The sequence below is a fragment of the Antechinus flavipes genome, chromosome 4 (assembly GCF_016432865.1).
Source record: "Antechinus flavipes isolate AdamAnt ecotype Samford, QLD, Australia chromosome 4, AdamAnt_v2, whole genome shotgun sequence".
Taxonomy (NCBI): Eukaryota; Metazoa; Chordata; class Mammalia; order Dasyuromorphia; family Dasyuridae; genus Antechinus; species Antechinus flavipes.
In genome coordinates this window covers 428517959-428540249 of record NC_067401.1, presented here as the reverse complement: position 1 = coordinate 428540249, position 22291 = coordinate 428517959, and the positions used below count along the sequence as shown (strand labels likewise).

Here is a 22291-nt window from a genome sequence, read left to right as displayed (position 1 = left end):
ATAAGGAGTGCAATATAAATTGGCTGTCATTTATTTGACACAGTTTAAGGTCTTGCATGTTTACAAAGGCATAGCTTCCAACAGGAAGGCCCTTTACATTTGTGGTTTCTTTTCACCATTTCCATTTCTATCACATCTAAATTCAGATGGATTTGTGAATAAGAGGAATCAAAATGGCAAGCAAATACAAGTTATTAATCTAATTGGGTGCAAAGCCACCTCCTATCCTTACCAATCCAAATTAGAATCAAGATGGACATGGACGTAAGAGACAGTGCTTTAAGAGTTCTTCTTTAGGTTCAGTAAGAATTTCTAAAGTCTATCTCTTGGTGTAGCTTAGTTCCTACTTTCAGGCAACTGAGTTCCTTCAAATTCCTTCATTTCTCCCTCCCCCTCCTTTTTCCTACCCAAGGATTCAGGACATTTTGGCTAATCAAATCAGATATTTATTGAACTCTTGTATTCCAGAACCTGTGCTAGGCACTGGTCAGGAGTGAAATTTACTTCTTTATGCCCAGGTGGATCATGGCTACTCAAACCACATTTTGACTTGTCTGTTGGAAAGTTGTGTAAAATGCCATATATTCAGTCATGTAATTTTTAAAAATCACTCTTGTTCTTCCTCAAAAGTCTCTATTATCTAAGTATTCAAACCATTCTTACCTAAAGCCATAAATCCTAAGATCTTGAGTCAATTTAGTTATTATTTTATATATGATTTTTTATGCCTTTAATGCATACTTCTTAGGTTATAAAAAACCACATTCTATGTATAAAAGGAATAGGAAAACATTAATGAGTTGAAATTACACAGGCTACAATTAAATCTCTGTCAAAAGTGTTTATAACATATTTAAGTTCATTAGAGAAACATATTTGGTATACTGATTCATTGGCCAGATTTGAAGTCAGGAAGACTTGAATTTAAATAGAACCCTCAGATGCTAAGTATGTGACCATAGATAGATAACCTGATAATTTCAGGTTCTAGGTATATGATCATGGATAACTGTCATTTAACCTTACAGTATACTTGGGCAACTCTATAAAACTATGTTACAGGTAAATTGATTATCTGAATCAGTAGAAAGAATTTCCATGCCAGAAATTGTCTAAATTCATGAAATCGTAATTCTGGACTAATAAAAATATAATTTCATTATTAGTATAATTTATTCAAAACCAATTATATGAATATACTGTTAACTTCTTTTTCCATCAGTATGCAGAATATTATTTAATAACAAGATATTTCATCCAATAGTCGCCTCTAAAAATAATCTAAGAAATGATTCATGTAATTTTATCTTTCTATTAGAAAGTTTCTTTTATTGAGAAGAGAGATATAATGAAAAAAGATAGAAAAGTAAATGCATTTGTTTTTTCCCTGCAGTCCAGAATATTTAGATGAAAGAATCAGGTTACTGTTTTATAGTTTATTTGATATATTTTCATCTCTATTCTAAAGAAATGTGTCTTTATTAAATCTTTATAACTTTGTATGATTGAAAAGGACAGCATAGAAAAACTAGATGGATTGGCCATATCTAAATCAGTAAACAAATATGTTAGCTTTATAAATAATATCTAAATATTTATAAAATTTAATGACTTATGTATTATATGAACCACTCAAAACCTGCTCATTTAATCCCCTATTTGATATTTCTTTTTTTTTTTAATTAAAGCTTTTTATTTTCAAGACATATACATGGATAATTTTCAACATTCAACCTCACAAAACTTGTGTTCCAAATTTTTTTCCTCCCTTCTCCCATCCCTTCCTTAGATAGCAAGTAAACCAATATATATTAAACATGTGCAGTTCTTTTATACATATTTCCACAATTATCATGCTACATTAAAAAAAGTCAGATCAAAAAGTGAAAAAATGAGAAAGAAAACAAAATATAAGCAAATAGACAACAAAAAGAATGAAAATACCATGTTGTGATCCATACTCAGTCCCCTCAGTCCTTTCTCTGGGTGCAGATAGCTCTCTTCATCACAAGACCATTGGAACTGGCCTGAATCTAGATATCTCTTGATAACCATACATGGTAGCTTGCCTTTTTATAGATATTCTTATCTCAAGTTCAGATCATTAACAGTGGAGTAAAACAAATATGTAGGAAATTTGCCTTTTAGAATTATCTATTTAGTCAAATACTTATTAAATGCTTATTAAATATATGGCCTTAGAGATAAGGAATTAAAAAAAAAGAAATATCCCCTGCCATAAGGCTGGTAACATGTACTTAAATAGCTATTATTCATATTTGAATGAGATAAGTACATGCAAGCTGAGAGATCCAAGAAGTTGATATTATTTTGTGAAGGAGGGAGTGTCTGCAGGATCTTGAAGATATTGAACAAGTTTGGCAGGAGATACTGAACCACTTTCTTGCAGATATTGAGGACAGTTTCTGCAAATAATTGGAGGTGGATAGATCAGGGAAAAGAAGGAAAAATGGGTGACTGACATCCTAGAATTCATTGTAGTTGCACATTTGCACAATACTTTATAGTGTACCAACTACGTTTATGCACATCGATTCCCTGAATCTTTGGTACAATCCTTTGAGATAGTAAAGGGAAAAAAATATGAATCTTCTTTTTTAGGCTACTGGCAAGTAGTCCAGTTAGGTGGGTGAAATGGAGTAGTATTTTTTTTTTAAAGCTGAAAAGAAAGATTCGAGCTAGATTATGGAGGGTCTTGAATGTTTGGTCCTTCCATTTTGTCATGTAGTCATTGGGGATTCATGAAAGCTTTAATCAGAAAAGTGATAGGATTAAATCTATCTATGTGTTAAAAAAGAATACTCTGGCAACTAAAGAGTAGATTCCAATAGAGACTGGAAGTAGAGGACTCATTTAAAAAACAGTTCTAGTGAGCTATCTCTGTGAGAGGTAATGGAAGAAAGTAATGGTTAATGATGACATGTGTAGAAAGGAGGGAGCAGTTGGTATAGATGTATTTTAAATATAGTCACAAATATAAAACTGAAATGCAGTCAAATGGTTTCGAGTATGTTTAGTATGGTGAAGATAAAGAAACCCATAAAAGTAGATGACATGGAAAGAGAGTGTATATAGACTTTGAAGAGAACCAGGGAGACAAGTTGGGCTTGTTTCTAGTGTTAGAGGCCAGAAGGACAGAGAGGAGCCAATGGAGAAAACCCCAAACCAAGGAATTATAGTCAGAAAGATCAGGAAAGAAGTCCATGAAAGCATGGTTTGTTCAAATTGTAATTAGAATCACTCACATTTATATAATATTTTGACACTGCCAGAAATAGGTTTAAGACCGAGGCTTTTTGCCTGCCTTAGATGATGCAGATAAGATTCTGGCTGATAAGTCCTGAGAAAAGACCCTCAGATTGAACAGCAGACACATTCCTGGGGACCTTGGAGATTAGTTTGATTATAGTGATGAACATCAAGTTAGACCGGAAGGACTGGAGAATATTTGGTGAGGAAGTTGCGGTAGCATTTGGAGCCGTTGTTTTCCCAAACCTGTTGAAAGAGTAAAGAGAAAAGGTTGAGATATGGGCACTCAAGATTTATGGATTATAGGAAAGTGAGTGGCAAAAAGTTCACCTGAGAGAAATAACTGTATAAAGGGGAAGGAGGTGATGGAATGAGAGTAGAGAACGGGACAGATTCAAGAAGGAGAAGGGAGGAAGATAGAAGACTATCCTTGGAGAACAGGATTTAAGATTAGAATTTAGAGGGTTGAAAAACAGATCACTTCTGGCTACTTGAGAAGGCTATTTGAAAGGAAAATATTTGACCTGGCCTTTAAGGATAGGAGAAAATTATATGGTAGACATGCAAACAAAGGGCCCTTCAGTCCTAGGAAATGAAAAGAGCAAAGCACCTTAGTAGGAAAATGAGTGTGTTTGAGAGACATAAATTAGATTACATCTTTCTCTCTCATATTCAAGCAATGATGGGGTCCTGCTACTTCTGCCTTTTTCAAACTTTTTGGCCCTCCATAATGAAGCATCACCTTCTTCTTTTTTTTCTTGTTATTCTCTGTGTATATGTAAAGTACAGTCAGTTTGAAATAATGGCTTTCTCCTTAGCCTGTCTTTCTGCTTTTGCAGCGCACACACAGAGATGGGTGGATCACTTTGCTCATGCTATTCCTTGTTCCTAGAATACCACTCCATTTGTTTGGTGAATGCACATTCACATTTTAAAATTAGAACCAAATGACAAGTGCTTGAAGCCTTTCCTGCTTCATCTCAAGTTGGTAATGACTTTCCCCCCTTAAATGTCACATAGGACTTTGTGTAGATTTTTCCTACATACTTACTATTATTACAGTGTTGTTATTTGTATCGTATCCCTTTAACAGAATATAAGTTCTTCATTAGATTATTAGGGATCATGTTTTATACAGACTTTATTTCACCTGTAACATTGCCCTCTCCACTGTAGGCAATTAATAAATGTTTCTTGAATGGAATTAAGTTGAGAAAAAGGCAGGAAAAGGAAGAAGGATTTAATATTAAGCTAAGGAATCTGGATTTCACTTAATAGGCAATAGGGAACCACAGGATGTTTTTAAGAAATCATTTGTAAATGAAGAAAATGTCTGGAAGTTTTAAGGTGGAGGCAGGGAAGTCAGTGAGGAGATATTCAATTAGTCCATATATAAGTTAAAAAGGATCTGAACTTGATTGTCTTTATTCCCTGAATAAAGATTCCCTGAATGAGATTACCCTGGTATTTACAGGGGAAAGTATTTAGAAATTCAAAGAGTGAATTTTCTGTTGAATTTTCTTGTTACTCATCACAAAGCTACGTATTTACATTGGCATAACTACAAACTTTCAGTTCCACTAATGTTGACAATACTATTAAGTTTTAAGTGATTTTAAAAAACCTCCTGAATTTCACATTGCCCATCAGTAGTTGTTAAATGTGGACTGTATGTAACAGGTATTTTTCATAAAGATGTGTTTTATATATGTATAAACACATGGGTATATACATTTCCTTCCTTTTAAAACTTTTATTTCACTGTCTTACAGAGTATCAATTAGAAGTTAACAGGCCAAGATTCTGATATTTTTAGTTAGTCCTGCTTATAACTTTTTTTGAGAACATATTCTTTCAATCTGGAGAGGAAAATTAAAAAAAAAAATGCTGTGGATAATAACATCTATTTAATGCAGTCTTTAAAAACTAAAGAAAACCATAAATGTATGGTTCACAAGATTATTATAGTCAGTTCTTGATTTTTCAAACTATAGACCAGTGTTCAATTGAGAGCCCTCTATTCAGCTAATTCAGGGCTATCGTCTCATAGTTATTTCTGCCTTTGATCGTGGGGGTTAGAGTTTTAGGCCAACAGAGTAGTTTTCAAGTGCATTTATCAAAAATCTTCTTTGAGTCGTTACAAATTTATTCTGTAGTCTTAACAATTACATGTTGTTTTTGCTTAAGTAGATTTTATGTACAAAATGTTTATTTTGTGTTACAAAGTGATGCTTTATTTCATTTTATTAGACACATTTTTATTTATTATGTTGCATATAAAAAGATTACAATATAGCCAAAAGGAAAAAAATTGTTACTAACCTAACACGTTAAGTATCAGCAAGTATCTAGACCTACCCCAGTACTTGAAATTATTTGGAAGTTACCATGAGATCCCATGAAATAATTTAATCAGTTTCCTGTTTGTCCAGTCAGTAAAGAAACAGCAAAATAGGATTAGAATTATTATTGAGAAATCATCTCTTATTCCCCTGAAGATCTACAGAGTGGACTGAATGTTTTGACAGTTACATGTAAATGGACAATAGTGTATTGCTTCAAGTCAGCAAAGTAATTGGAATTTATTTCCCTGAGGTAAAATAATACTAATATAAATAAAATTTTTCACATTTCAATCTGGTATTTTAGTATAGAAAGACTAAGTAGAGAGACTTTTTTTGAAAACTGAATTATTCTTTGTATTTTATTTTCATTTTATTTAATTACATAAACATTCTTAAGAACAATGGAGGTTAAAATATGAAAATTTCAGTATGCATTATGTACATATTATATACACACATTTATACATATTTTATATACATAAAATATGTATAAATGTGTGTTACATATTTTATATATATGTATAAAATATGTATAAATGTGTGTGTGTGTGTGTGTGTGTGTGTGTGTGTGTGTGTGTGTGTGTGTGTATAAATGTCAAAGCCTATAAAGGGGGCTATCATAGTTCCATCATAAGGAATCCATATTTTCTTATATAAATAAGCAGCTTGCTTTTTCTTCAACTAAGATGTTTCTTTATCTTTCTTCTCTTTGATGTTTTTAGATGCTGTGATATCTATTTATTTCCCTGTTCTTTTACACCCTTTTTTTCCTGTCTATGTCAGAGTTTTTAAGGGGGCCTGAGATAGCTCTGCTTCGTAAGGGCCTGCAACAACTGAGGCTTAAGAGAGCTGAGCAGCAGAAACAACAAGAGCTAGCTGAGGCCGCACAAGGACAGCCTTCCACTTCTGATCAGTCTTCCCCTGAGGGCTCCTCCCAGAGCCCTCATCCTTCAGGTTGTCAATACCAAGTATTCTTCAGCAGCTTAGCCTGTAGAGCTGGTTGTTGATGTTGCTGATGTTTGCTGAGATGCTTCTGTATACATTTCCCTGACATAAGATAGAGCTAATGCACTATTGCTGCTTATCCCTTCCTTGCATGTGGTGGTATTAATCATCACATGGTGAAATAGACAGTGCATTACCATAGACAGTGCATTACCATAGTATACCTTAGATGTATACCCCCCAAAATTATTTTTTGTGTTTTTAATATATGGGGCAGAGAATTGTTCACTTTTTCCAGATTCAACTGACATTCTTCTGGTGCCTATTATGTGCGATGCACTGTAGTAAGGTATTGGGGATGCAATGGTGGAAAAAACCCCACAGTCCAGTCCCCATTGTCAGGTGGTATCTCTTAGAATAAAATACAATAGGGGAATAAAGCAAGTGCATAAATAAATATAAGAGGATAACAAAGGAAAGTATTTGATGAGAGTGAGATCATGCTCATTTGGAAGAATCAGCAAAGGCTTCATACTGGAGGTGACCTCTGAGATGAGCCTTTAAGGAAGAGATGGATTCCAATAGATAGAGATGTTGAGGAAATTCACTGTGATCATGGAATATACATATAGCTTTTGTGAAACACAAAGGTGAGGATGCTAGGCAAAAGTTAGAAATAGGGTCTAGTTTAGTTGAGTAAGTGAAGGAGGCTAGAGTAGAGGGAAATCAGGAAAATAGATGAATCCAAGGTTGGATATCAAGCACAGGAGCTACTGAAAGTATTTTGAGCAGAGTTACAATATGGTCGTTAATAAATGACAGCTTTATAGAAAATAGATTAATGAAGGGAAAAACTAAAATCAGGGATATTAGTAAAAATGGCATTATGATAGACCAGGAAAGAAGCAATGAAAACTTATTCCGGACTATTTAGGAGGGGGGTTGGGTAAGAAGATCAAAAGGAGACAAATATGTAAAATATTAAGGAGTTGGAATCCTTAAAACTTAGTAGTTGATTAGATCTGAAGGAGGAGGGAAACTAAAAGTATCTCTTACGGTTTTGAATAAATATGTGATTGTGGAAATAAGAAGACTAGAAGAATTAGGAGAGAGAGTAGATTTTGAGAGGAAGATAAGTTTAGTTTAGCATATATGGCATTTTATATACTAATGGAACATTCAGGTGGACAAACCTAGTCAGCACTAGAAATAATAGTATTTGAGATTAGGGAAGAAATTGTGTCTGGAAGCATAGATTTCATAGTCATAAGTAAAGCCATGACATGGGATCTTCAAGGGAGAGAGTGTAAAGAGAAAGAAAAAACCTCAGAAGCATCCCATTAGAAACTAAGAGAGAGTATTGAGTGCTGATAAATGTAGAGCCTCTACTTCTGGAGAGTACCTGTGCATTAAAATGAACTCAATGAACAGAAAATGCCTCTAACAAAAAGGCTGCTATATCTTGGCTTCCAGCTCTTCATTGCTTTGAAAGTTAATGCATATTTTTATATGAACTATATAGTGCTGGATTGAAGTGCTTATAGAATTGCTTATAGAATTATGATTGATCATCACTTATTATATTGAATTTTTGGTTTTAGTTAATATTTATACTATTTTATTATAACAGTTTTTACAGAATTGGTTAATTTTTTGTTTTCTGTAGATTTAGATTGTAATTCAAGATCTTTTATGTAGGTAACAAGTTTCTGATATAGAGAACAAATATGTATTTAGCCTTTACTCACGATCTCATTCTATTACCTATAAAACCTTGATATTTAATACATTTGTAATTTTTTGGGGGGAATTTTAATATCATAGAGAATATTTAAGGGCTTGGAAACTCTTTAGGGTTACCTTCTACGACAAAACAATAAAATAACTTGGCAGCTTGATGTTATTAAATGACATTTATTATAGTTATTGTTACTTCACATTTCTTTTAGAAATGAGAATACATTCAGTTTCTGACACAAATGGATTTGTAAGCCTTTGGTTAACAGATAACCAATGATGAAAATAGTGATTAATTGCTCTGAGCAAGTGTGACAAAATTACTTTGCAGTTAGGAGGAACCAAAACTATTTGTATTGTCTTACTCTTCATTTACATCTCCTTTTCCTAAATGTGTTTTATAGGCTCCTACAACAGTAGCAATATTTCAGTGTTTTTAGGATCTGTAGTATCATTAATGTGTTACTCCCTCTGCTTATGCAGATCCCTTCTTGTATCTCAGTAGATAGGTGCTATATCCAAAAGGAAAATTTGGTGCCTTGTAATTAACATGCTCTATAATCACCATGCTGACCTAGTAATCATAACCCCTTACTGGGTCTTTCTTAAGTCTTTTCTAGGATGGGAGGACCTGTCAAGAACTGTGCTTTGCTGATATCACTTCTAAGATCCCAGAGTTACCTGCACTTATAGATGAGGCATCACTCCTATGAAATCACCCAAACTTTCAAACTAATCATAAGGTGGAAATTGTTTTGTGGCTCAGGGTACCAGGATGATATTTAATCTGTATTATATTTTTGGTTTTATTTTATTAACAAAGAGTATTTGGGTCAGAGTATGTTACTGAAGTTTATTTAGGAAAATATTTTTTCTCCTTTAAAATTTCTTACTAGAAAGAAAACAGTTTCTCTGTAATATGTTAACTGTTAATGTAAATGTTAAAATTCAACAATTTTGAAAAGCAAATCTTTTCCTAAGATTTTTAGTTTTGTAAACAGTTTTGGATAAAACAATTTGAAAATGAACTGCTTATTCATGAGCAATTAGTGACACAGAGTTCAGATCCTGCCTCAGACAGTTACTAGTTGTATGATTAACCATAGGCAAGCTGTTTCACCTTCCTCAACCTCAGTTTCTCATCTGCAAAATGATGAAAACAACAGTACCTACCTCACAGGGTTGTTGTGAGAAGCAAATGAAGTAACATTTGTAAAGGATTTTACCAATTTTAAATGATCTAAATGACAGATATTATTATCATGAATTATTATGATTAAAAAGTCACTTCTTAAATGCTACAGTATTTACAAAGAACAGGCTGAAATTTAACAGGACAAAAAAGTTGTTAAAGCAAAGATGTAAAACTTTACCTAAGTGGATAAAAGCATGTAATTATATATGTGGCTCCAATAGTAGTATAATGGACATTGAAGAGCATTTGGGGCATAGAAGTTTTTCATTTCAAGTTTACCAGTATGAATTTCATCAGAATTTTATAGAATCACAAAATGTATTATATATATTTATATAAAACAATGTGTTTTTCCTTGTAGCTCCTAGCCTCATATTGATTTGGCTTTATCACTTGTTAACTTCTTAGTTACTTTTTTTTGTGGTAGTCTCCCTAAAAGAAAATGAGAATTAAATAAATGACTATCATTTTGCTGGTTCAATTCAACAAATACTCATTAAGTGCCGATAAGGGACAGATCATTGTACATACTAGACACTGTAGGAGATAGAAAATCAATAACACATGGTTTAGTCCCTCAAGTAATAAAAAATATCATTACAAGAATTAGGTTATGTAAGTTTGCAGTACATTTTTTTGGGACCAATTCGAGTTGTATTCTGGAACTTTGATTCTGCTAACATGGCCTTGGTATCATTACTAAATCTGTCCTAATTCATATTTTCTATTCTTAAGCAGTATGGTCATAGTGTCCTGCTAGCCAGGACTCTGGAGTCCAAGTGCCATTTGGCACGTGTTGGCTATGTGACCTTGAGTAAGTTATCTAACTTCTGAATGCTAGAGATCAATGGTGTCTCAACTTACAATCATTGAACCTCTCTGATAATTAAAATTGAAATATTCTGTGGAGCTGTACGAGGCCTGATGGCAGTCTGTCTTGTTTGTTACTGAAAGTCCAGATGAAGTGCATTTATCAAAATGGTGTTCCACAGGCAGCATTTCTTTAGCTAATTGTGGTATTTGTAGAAGTTGCATACTTAAAGTAATCATTCCAAGGCACTTACTAACACCAGTGGCACAGTTTCTTTTTTTTTTTACTTTTCCAAATAATATAAATTATCTTCAAAATAGATTTCAGAGCATTAAGAAAATTTTTGGCATCACAAAGTTAACTTGCAAATGTGAAGAGATGATTTTCACAAATCTAGTATGGTAGAGTCCCAATATATTATCTTAGGTATTTTGATTTAATCAAATATGGTAGTCTTTTTCTTTCCTTGGACTTTTAGGGTAACACACAAGAACCATCAATATTCTTTTAAGATTTTCTGATTGTCAGAGAGACAGATTGGTTTTTATCTGATCATTTTTTGGGGAATTTAAACTAACTAACTTCTATTCCTGATCTCATGGTATGGTCTAATGTAATAATAAATCCTGATTTTATAATATGATTCTGGGCCTTATAATAGGATAAGTGGTTTTGCTATTCCATGCTTGAGTTTCCACATCTATAAAATTAATATCTTAGGCCTTAAAAGCCTTGTCTTTTCCTGCTTCAAATGAATATTATAAGAATGAATTACATAATAGGTTATTAGAGTAGCATATAAACATGGAATATTATATTATAGTTCTGAAACATGTCATTTATTACTTCACAGTGTCCTGCATAAATTTAGTAGAAACTTAGTGTTTCTAAGGAGTGAATTTAATTAGCAGGTATTTGTGATGTGCTACAAATAGCAACAAGCAGAAGATATTTAGCATTTGATTAATTTCCTTCTTTCCTTCTTTATCAAACCTGTAAAGTCATGAATTTATGGCTTCTACTGAGTAACAACCTTTATGTAGAGCCTCTTGTTACTGGCCCAGCCGTTGTCACAGATATCCTCCCCCTGCTATAAGTGGAACTTAGGGGGATCTTGTCCATTCATTTTCACCACATGGAACAGTTTTGTCATTCCCTTAAAAAAATATTTTATGCCCTCATCTAGTCTATGAAACATAGTGACTCTTAAAAAAAACCTTTTCAAAATTGAGCCAGATGGGAAAAAATCAGCCCTTACATGATGATTTTGTGTAAGCAAATTCTTAATTGCAGTGGGTGTCAAACTAAAATAGAAGAAATCAGAGCTACCACTTCATCCATAAGACTCTCTACTGGCTGTGTCAATATTGATTTAGTTTTAAAATGTAATCTTACCTATGCTTTATTATATTTTTATTTATTTTGTTAAATATAGCAATTACTTTTAAATTTTGATACATTAGTTCCATTTTAATTTGGTTTAGGTTGTACTCAGAAGTGCTGTGCGCCACATAGTAAACATCTTTGCTTTACTGCAGCAGGTTCTCATGGAGTACAGCTCCATGGACCTCATAAAGAGTCCATTTCACACAAGAGTGCCTTATCATCTCTTATTCAGCCTTCTGTTTAATAAGACCTAGTAAAAACTTTTCCTATTTCTTATTAAAAGAAAAAAGTCAATCAGAACATAAATGTATAGTACAGAAATATGATGTTAACAGATCATTTCTGTAACTCTAATAAACTGCCTTTGGTATGATAAGTTCATCAAATGGTTGTAGGTGAAATTAATATTCCAGAAATAAAACATGTCACGTAGTTTCACAGTAGCTTTTAGGAATTACATGTTTTGTCATATTTATTTGATGAATCACATATTTGTCTTCTGGGATTCAGGACAGTAATGACTTTGTTTTGCAGATGTGGAAATTGTAATGCCAAAATGTTAAGTAGTTTGTTTAGGATCAAGTGACAGTATAAAAATAAAATCAAAACTTAGAGCTCTTTGCCTAGGTGAATTTATGTTGTAAAGTTTATCTTTATCTTGGAAAGTAATAGCATCCCAGATGTAAGTTAACTCAATCATATGCTTTGTAGAATAGTAGGGGTTTAAAGAAATTTTTTATTGTTTCGTAAAAGATAACTTTAAAAAAAGGGAATATTGTAGAATAGATAGATACTCACATTTGAAGTAAGATTATTTTTTCTGTACCCTAAGTAATTGACTCTTGAGAAATAATATAATCTAGACCCACTCCATGTTTATGTTGGGCTTTATGAATTTGAGATAAAAGGCAGATGAAGATATATAGTTTTGCCTCATCATAAAAAATAGTCCAATATTTTTATTTTCTTGTTTTCTTTATCTCTCAGGAAAATGTTGTCAACTCTCACTAATAGGAACATGATGACAATAGTTTTTAGATTGCATCTACTATACTGAAATTCATGGTAGTGGCTGGAAGTATTTTGGTCAATATAAAGACAGCTGCATGGACATTGCATTTATGAATGTATAGTCTACTACTTTGTTTGAATTTGGTATGGTGATCATTTAAATATCATCCAAAATGTTTTTGGTACCAGAATATCTTCCTTAAAAGAGCAATTGGCTTCACTCTTGTTGTCTCAGTTTAAAAATAGATTTCTAGTAATGATCCAGGAAGAAGCTGTCTTAAAGGTTAGGATTCAAGAGAGTATAGATTGGTTTTTTAGCAGAAGTAGCAAATAACCATTTCAGTGCTCTGCACATTATCTTTCTGTCTTAAAGTTTTAGAATATTTCTACTTTGTCATTTTCTTTAGCATAATAAATGATTAATTTGGTGGAGATAATGGCAGATTTTTTTAAACATTTGATTTGGCTTCATTCTTATATCTTATAGATATGGGAGAATAATAAACACAATGTAATAGTTTCCTATGAGATTTAGACTTTTAATATTTAGAAAAAATAGTTATAAATAACTAAAATAAAAAATTCTTAAGTTGATATTTTCTGTTCTTAACTATAATATCATGTTATTTTGAAATTGTCTTATAACAAACATTAGTGGCTGAGGAAAAGTTTAATGACAATAAAATTATATCCTATGAGCTTTCTCAATATTTTTCAACAATTGTTTGTCTAGTAGCCACATTTCCTCTTTTGCTTAATTTTAAAAGGAGATCATTATGTTTATTATAATCTCTAAGGACCAGAATATAGTTCTTTAAGAAAAATACCCAAGGAATAGTGTAAAGCATTGAAGAGATATCTAGTCTAAAGCAATCATAGAAATAAAAATAAACACTGATATATTGAGATGTTACTTGAACGAAACATTAGTCCCATTACCCCTTTATGGCTAGTTGTTAAAACTGATATTGAGACACAAACCTGGATAATTTTAGAAAGTATATTAATGATGATAGTTGAAGAAAGAATGCCTATTCAATGACCAGTTGCAATCAAACATGAAATTGGAACAAGAAAAAAACTGATGAAATTAGAAGGCAACAGATTTTAAATGGGCAGAAAAGAAACAGGGCCTGACACATAGGAGCTATTTAAAAGAGGCAAACAAGTACTATTTAACATGTTCAAATGGAAACAAAATCAAGCCTTAATATGATTATAAAAATGTCAAATTGGTGAGCATCAGAATGTCACTCGGAGCACATTGAGGGAAGGATGTCTTCCCTGTGACTCTATTACAAGGCAAATGAGAGGGGAATCTGAAGAGATTCTAAAGGCCACAAAGCAGAAGGCACCTCTCATGGGGGTAGAAGTATAACCAAAATGTTTTTGTATTTTATGGCAAAGACAAATTGGGTTATTCTAGCATCAGTTTCACATTATATTATAAAATTAGAATCACAAGCCAGAAAGCACCACAGAAATACTTCAGAGGAACTCCGTATCTTTAGTTAAGGAAACTTGCCTAACATTATACCTCTAGTTTATGGCAGCTATAAAACTGGACTCTAGACTTTTGATTCTCAGACCAGTATCCCTTTTTACAGTATGCTGACTCCCACTGTACCCTATTTATATAGCATAAATAACAGCACTTTTCTGAAGTTTCATTATGGTTCTGTGATATCATTTGTTTTTTTTTTTTTTTTGAATATTTCTCCTATAGATGCTTTGTCTAAAATATTTGATCCTAGTACTCTTGATAAATTGTTGTTAACTTCAAATTTGATAAAACAACATCCCAGCAAAAAGCAGTGAGCACTTCAGCTTTTTGGGTGGCTCCTTCAAGGATTTAAGAAATAGATAATTGATTGAATGTATGCACTGCCATTTCGTGAGCTTCCATTTATAGATCCATCTGTATAGCACTTCTTTCTTATCCTAAAGAAATGTGGGGAAAAGTATGTATGCATGAAACTAGAAGAAGAGTTTTCTGTGTTCTCAATCTGTATTCAAGATTACTAAATGCTTGCCTGGAATAATGTATCTGGCCACATGGCTCTGCTTACTTACTGCTTGGGAAACATACCCACAGCACTCACCTCTCTTCCCCTGCCTTTATACATTTGTTTTTAAGCTTGTAGATGATCATGACATTGCTGTGCAGTTTTCTGCTGCTTATTTTTAAGTTGAAATCTCATTTTTGTTTCAGATTCTCCTTCTTCTGTGGTTAACAAACAGCTCGGATCCATGTCCCTTGATGAGCAACAGGGTGCGTGCAACTGGAGATGCGCCATGCCCATCCGTAGTTTCATTGCAGTGCATAAACTAAGCTCTTTCTGTTTTCATAACATCTCGTAATGACTAATAGCTACAGTCTATTTTCATAGAGCCAGACAATTTAAAATAGGACATGAGAGTCTTTCTTTCTTACACAAATGATGTTCTCCAGAAGGAGAGTAAAAACCAATTGTTCCCCTCCCCTTGGTGCCAATTTTAGTGATCTTCTCATAACCTGATAGATATAGGTGAAATCTAGAACTGATAGCCTTTTTCTTTCTCTTTTGAGGCAGTTTAAAGCATTTTATGGGATGAATTTGGACTTTTTCCCAGCACACTTTTCAGATATTGTAATTTTAGTTTCCTATAATAATAACAACTTTGATTTTCCTTAGAGTAATACCCTGCTTAGCAGAGGGAGTATGATGTGGGGGATAAGGGCTGGCCTTGCTTCTGAAGAGAGCCTTATTGTGTGCCAGGGACAGGTCACTTAACCTCTTAGTGTCCCAGATCATGAATTATAAACAAGTTGACAATCTGAATCAGTGGATGGACTTTCCATATTAGGAACTTCCTCAACTGATGAAATCCCAGGTCTATACCCTTTCTTTCATCCCTAAACAGCCTCATTCAATATGCAGACTTCTGGCTGGACTCTGGGACATGGACAACTGGAATCTAAGAGAAAATGGAAAAGGCAGAGTTTTACAATTTGTATATGGGTGTAATAAAAGACTGAAAGTGTGTGTTTAAGAAGGAGAAAAGAACTGACCACAGGCCCTCACTCATAGCCTCTTGACTTAAAATTGTGGGTAAAAGAAGGGTTTAGATCAGAAGTCTGAGAGGAATGGGTTTCTAGAGACAGATGGAGAGGGGCAGAAAAATAGAAAGAAGGGACAACTGACAAAGAAGGGGACAGAAAAATGTAAAAAGCAAAGGAGTTTTGGCCCATTTAATGTAAGAACAGGCTGCTGGAGTTAAGTTGGAGGGGTGGAAGTGGTGGTACAGAGTTACAGGAGTGAATAATTGATGTCCACAATGATGCCTTTGAGTAAAGCTATGTTTTCTACTTAAGAAAACAGAGAAGCGCATACTATATAGTTTTAAATAATTTCTATCCAAAATAGTTAAAATTTATAAAAAGGGATTGATCTTCAGATATTCTTATTTCTTTTATAATTCTTAAAGTCTTAATCTTCAGAAATCTAGAAAATTCACTTCTATGGAATATTTAATTCCCCTCTCATTTTTGAATATATAAGGCATTAACATAGCACCTTTCTTCCTAAGTATCTAGAATGTAAGGTCATTAAATGTAATTAATTATGAATTATAAATTCATATACAAATTTTAAAACAATTAAAAATAAAAACAATTGTTAGTCACAGGCTAGAGATGACCTTTGGTTGCTAGTTTTTCTCTTTTCTTCAGATTGAATTAATCATGTTTTGCGTATTAGAAATTAGTGTTGTATGTGTTTGAACATTTACTGGTAATATGTTAATATCAAATATCAAGAAAAGTCTCAACAGTCATAAATAGCATATATTTGTAGATTATGATTTTACCAAAACTACATAAAATATTAATATTATTTCACTTACCAGGCTGCTGTGCACATTAATGTTATAATACCCAGAGATTAATCCTAGAGCTTATTATCAATATTTCTACAGTAACATCATAGAAAATTTTCTAAGTATAAGTGTCTTTGAAATTTTTAAGTGTCTTTTTCTTTTTTTAAAGAAAGGGCCTCATAAGCATGGTTGTATGAGAGGAATAGTAGTTATAGAAACTGACATATAGCAAAATTATTAGAAGCAGAATATATCCATATATATGCATATATGAATACAAAGTGAATTACATGGAAATCTGATAATCCTTACTATTGATACAGTGTGTGCTTTTGGCTACTTCTCATTATCTTTTGATATTGTCTTCTGTTTTGTCAATAAGTTTACATAAGATGCATAACTTAGGCTTTGTGTTGGCTGTGCAGAATGAAGTAGGATTATGTTTGTGTACGTGTCTGTGGATGTGTGCATGCATGTTTTACACGAACCTAGGGTGAGCAATAAACAATCTCATTTTTCTCTTAAGAAAACTAAGTAATCTAAGTAAACATTTTTTCTACAATTATTACTTTGTAAAGCTGAAGAATAGATGTATATCCTTGATGATATCCTTTGTTTTAAGGGTTTTTGTACCATTTTCAGCTGAGCAGTGGGCTACATTCAGTAAGCACTTTCTGAACATCTGTTAAATGATCAGAATCTTTGTTCACTTTTCAATATTCAGACTTTCTTTAAGTCTTATCTTCAGAACCAGAAATTGCTAGTTTCATTTTTTCTAGGTATTTATGGACAAGAGTAGATTGATTGGTGAACACTGAATTTAAAAATGAAATTTTCACTTGAGTTTTTTCTGTGATAAATTACTAAAAATGTGAAGTTTGCTATGAACATTCTATCCGTACTGATGACAAGATGATAATGTATTCGTACCTTCCCTTTCATATATGATACTTACTCTGGTTTCTGTGTTAATCCTCCAGAGGAACTCTGTTCAAGATTCCGAAGGACTTTTTTCTTTTATTGTTAGAGGTAACACTCCATAGATTGTTAATTCTTGTTCTTGCTAAATGACCAGCCTGCCATTTTTTCCACTTTCACGCATCCTTGATAATATCTAGCGAGCATAAATACATTATATTTTCAAAGAAATAGTGGGAGTTTTATGACTAAATATAGTGGGGGGAGAGGAGATTTCCTCTTCTTGAATTGAAAGCTCTTCTGAATGATGTTTTTGATCATAGTTTTTCATTTTGGTCTTTAAGTTCAGGCAGGATCCTTGATGATTGGGGATTCATCTTCATTATAATGAAAATATATTGTTGTAATATTAATCTGCTTAGGTTCATTTCAGAAATAGCTTTAAGAGAAATAGGAAGATGATGAAAGGATCAATAGTCTTTTTCAAATTTTGGAAAGCAAAGTGTGATTACACAAGAATAGCCAAAATGGCTATTGGACAAAGAAAGAAGGTAGATGATAAAACAATTGGAATTGCACGTGTGTGTGTGTATCTGTGTATTTGTTTTATAACCTCTTTCTTAATTGAACATTTTATTTACAAAAGTTAAATGAATGAGGTCATATGGAATGTTTTTCTGGTCTTGTTTCAAGTGGTACTAATATTTGGGAAAGAGTAAGAATCCTTTTTCAAAAAAATTATTTGAAATTAGGATACAAAGTGAGTTCTTTTGGTGACGTATTTTATTCTCTTCTTTGTTTTATTTTCCATGAAGAATCCTCATACTTTCCAAAATTAATATTAACTTATAGAGGTAGTAAGGGAATTATCCTAGAGATGGAAGTATACTTTGGTCAGTTCAATTCAGCAAACGTTTATTAAGTAACTACTTTGTAAAAAGTTCTGTCCTTCTGAGAATCTGGGCAAGGTGATATAGAAATAGTTAATATAGTTTTTAATCTACCTTATTGAGAATCACCTATGTGCAAGTGCTAAAGACATAGTCTCATATCTTTAAGATGAGAATCTAGAAGTAGAGATTTAAAACATTTGCATAAATAACAGATATTACAAACAGTTTGGGATAAGTATGTAAGAGGACGCAACAAATCTGAGTATACAGAGAAAGAAAAGATCATTTCTAGCTACAGGAAATCAGGCAAGGCATTGTGAAAGAAGGGACATTTGAGTGTTTTGAAGCAAGTATCTAATTTCAGAAGAAGAATGGATGGCAGGACATTTTAGGCTTCAGAAATGACATAAAGACACAGATATAGAGAATCATGAATATATTTGGCACTGGTGTTAATTAGCTGTATTTGAATGTTCAGTATATAAAGGATTTTCCTGTAGAGTTGTAAACTGATGCTAAAAGACTGTGAATGACAGGCCAAGATAGTTTTTGATACAATAAGCAGCAAGGAGTTGTTAAAAGACTTTTGAACTGGAAGTGACATAATCTGAACTATCCATTAGAAAGATTAAGGTGATAGCATGTATAGAATGGTACTCTGTGGTGTTTTTCTTCTTTAAAATAATAATGGTTCTCTCTGGGAGAGCAGGTTTCTTGAGGAGATTTTCTGGAGGCAGCCTTAGTTTCAGTTAAAAGTAGTAATCATCTAAATGCAGCCAGGTGCTAAAAGTTCAAATCTTTTATTGCTTCCTCCAAAATAGCACAGTTAGTTTTTTTTAGAGGCCTATCTTTCTGTTTGGTTCCAAGAGCTTTTGCAGTTGTCCTTTGCCTCTGCTTTCTTCAGCCTCCAGTCAGCACCAAGGTGAAAATTGGAATCAATCTCTCTTGCTTCCGAGAGAGGGTTTCTGATTCTGAACTGACTTGATGCTCCCCTCTCAATCTTTTCAGCCGAACTCCCAATTGAGCCTCTGTCTGCTTCTTATATATGATCTCCTCTGAGAGAGTGGGATTATGGAATCTGAGAGTGGGATTATGGGTTTCCTCCCAGAGTGCTCTCTGGCTCAAGAGCTTCTTGCTTATATGAGCTCTCTAAAGGTGTGAACACAAGCATTGTTTCTATAAATTCCACTTAGTACCTTGTTTCTTCTGGCCCATAACATCTCCTTGTAAGATGAGATCAATCATATTGAACCATGCTAAATTAGATAATTATTGGCTTTATCAACTCTAATGACTTTACACTTTGTAAGGATTCCAACAGTACTCTGAGGCTGTTTTCTTGTTTTCAAAGTGATAAAGTTGAATCTGAATGACTTCTAAGATTTTTTCCAGCTCTAAACTTACAATCATACGATTGAATAAGAGACGTACAAGAGATGGAGAGACTAAATAGAAATGCAATGCAGTAGACAAAGAGAAGGCAAGGCCCCGAAAAAGGACACAGACATAGACCATAATGCTTGGCATAGGATTAAATATAAGACCATTATATAAAAAAGTTCTTTTTTGTTTGAAGTAATATTGTTTTGGGCATATTTTTAGTGTGACTCTGCATTTTGACATAGACGTCAATAAGGATCTAGCAAACCGAATTTCAAATAGCTCATTTTCAAATTTTCTATTAATTCAATTTTTTAGATTTTTGCCAGGTTATTGGTCTCGGTTTCTAAGAATAGAACATATTTTCTGGAACTTTGGGCTGTTATAACAAGTATATATCACTAACATCCCTTTGTTTCTCTCTATCTCTCTCTTTGTCTTTCTGTCTCACTCTTTGTCTGTCTGTCTCTTTCTCTCTCCCTCCCTTCCTTCCTCCTTCCCTTTTAGTGTACACTAAGTTGGACTTTAAACATTTTTTATTGTCAAATAGAAACCGTATTTTGTGTATAACCATAAAATGATTCTTAGATATATTAGAAGAATGAAAATTAAACTTGATAATTCTTGTTCTTGCTAATTATGTAGTCTTAAATCATTCTGAACATCTGAACTTTGATGATCCATCCCCAAGTGGAATTGCTGTTGATTGCAATTATCACATATGTTATTTATCTTGATGTATAAAAATGTCAATTAAAAATATTAGTCAGGTGAATTAAATTTAGTCTAAGCACCTAAAAACATTTAAAACCAAGTACCTTGTAGCCCCAAAGTTTTACTTTCCTTGATCAAAATCCTTTTCTAAGAAACCAAAATGAAAAAGGTAGAGAAAATTAGTACACAATGTTCACAAACATCAACACTTAACCACCAGCACTATAAAGAGTCAAATGTGAATGTTGGCAGTAGTCTTTGAACCTCTCCTCTATCATATAATCATATGCCTTGTCCATTCTCCTATACAATTTTTTTTAATTATTTTAGCTCATAAAAACCATAGTGTCTCAAAAAAATTTCTTAATTATCTATACTTTTTGCATTTTATCCGATTTGTACAGTCTTATTTTAATTAGTATGATTGTCATTTATCCTTTTAGTTAGAGTAGAAATTAGAATCTTAGAATACTAAATTTGGAAACAGCTCTAGCGATTAAGTAGTCCAGCTCACTATAGACTACTTGAATACTTTTCACATTATCCCCACTGAACCAATCCTTAGTCTCATACATCTTTGGATGATTCAAAATTGTCCATATTCCAGTTTTGTATGGTTTTTATCAAGGCAAAATCTGTCTTCTGGAGATTTTTATCCATTGATCTAAATTTTACCCTCTGTGTCACATCATCCTTGGAGATGCAGTATAATCTAGTAGAAAGTATGCGGGAATAAAAACCAGGAGACCTAATACTAGTGTTTGTGCTACCACCCAATAGTTATATGAATCAGGGCAAACCATATAGTCTTTCTGAGCTTCAATCTTCTCGTGTAAGAGATGGAGAGATTGTACCAAATAACCTCTCATGTTCTTTTTAGATCAAAGGCCAGTGTATATTTTCCATTTAAAGAAGTGCTTTTTAAAACTTTCCTGGGTTAATTATGAGATCAGCCTTTTATCTTCATGTGACCCAATTTTTAGTGCCCTCCAATTCTTGATTGTTCCTTTCTTTTCTTTACAACATTCCTGTATAAGTAATCTTCCCATCAAATGATTTTCTTTTCCACTGAGTTTTATCCCCTAGAAAATAACAATGTACTTCTTACTAAATAGTTCTTCTATGAAGGAGGAAATAAGTGATATCTACAAAAGTTTTTTTTTGAAAGGCTTGGATGTGTTCACCAGCAAGTGATTTTGTCCTAGGTTTTCTGTATTTCACACTTGCTGCTTTAATGTCATAATTTTTGTTGTTGCTGCTGTTCCTATTGATTATAATAATAATGGCAGTTGAAGATACTGCTACACACTAGATGATACAATCCATCTAAATGGTACAGTGGGTAAAAGGCTGGACCTAAAGTCAGGAAGATCTCTGTTCAAATCCAATCTGAGGCAGTCAGAAATTGGATAACCCTGGGCAAACTACCTAACCTGTGCCTGTGTTGGTTTTCTTCAACATAAAACAAGGATAATAATAGTGCCCCCCCTTTCAGATCCAGTTGTGAGGATCAAATGAAATAATATTTGTGAAGTGCTTATCTGTGCCTAACACATGATAGGTATATGATAAGTATATGATAATTACTTGCTTTCTTCCTTTTGCTTATTTTGAAACTAATTCTTATAAGCAGTCACTCATCTATGTGATTTTAAAGAAATTCATAAAATGCTCATTCATTAATAAAAAATATAAATGTCAGTTATCCATTTTAGTATTACATTTTCTTAGACATGAACAGATTTTCTTTGAAGTTAATAAAAGAGGGCCATGTTTAAAGAAGACAAGGTATTAACTGTACAGAAACCAGCATATCCAGTTTTCAAAT

The 22291-nt window shown here is 33.0% G+C and overlaps 1 protein-coding gene across 8 annotated transcripts in view; it reads left to right on the top strand.

The window, feature by feature from the left end:
* DCAF6 (DDB1 and CUL4 associated factor 6) overlaps positions 1 to 22291 on the top strand; it is a 160456-nt gene that overhangs the window by 86614 nt on the left and 51551 nt on the right. For 3 of the 8 annotated variants that reach the window (XM_051999013.1, XM_051999014.1, XM_051999019.1), the window contains 2 exons: positions 6399 to 6569; positions 14913 to 14972. The exons of 2 other annotated variants lie outside the window; for them this stretch is intronic. In XM_051999013.1, the coding sequence (XP_051854973.1) occupies positions 6399 to 6569; positions 14913 to 14972 (231 nt within the window). The remainder of the gene's footprint in view (positions 1 to 6398; positions 6570 to 14912; positions 14973 to 22291) is intronic. 3 more of the 8 variants (XM_051999016.1, XM_051999020.1, XM_051999015.1) reach the window with 2 other exon arrangements.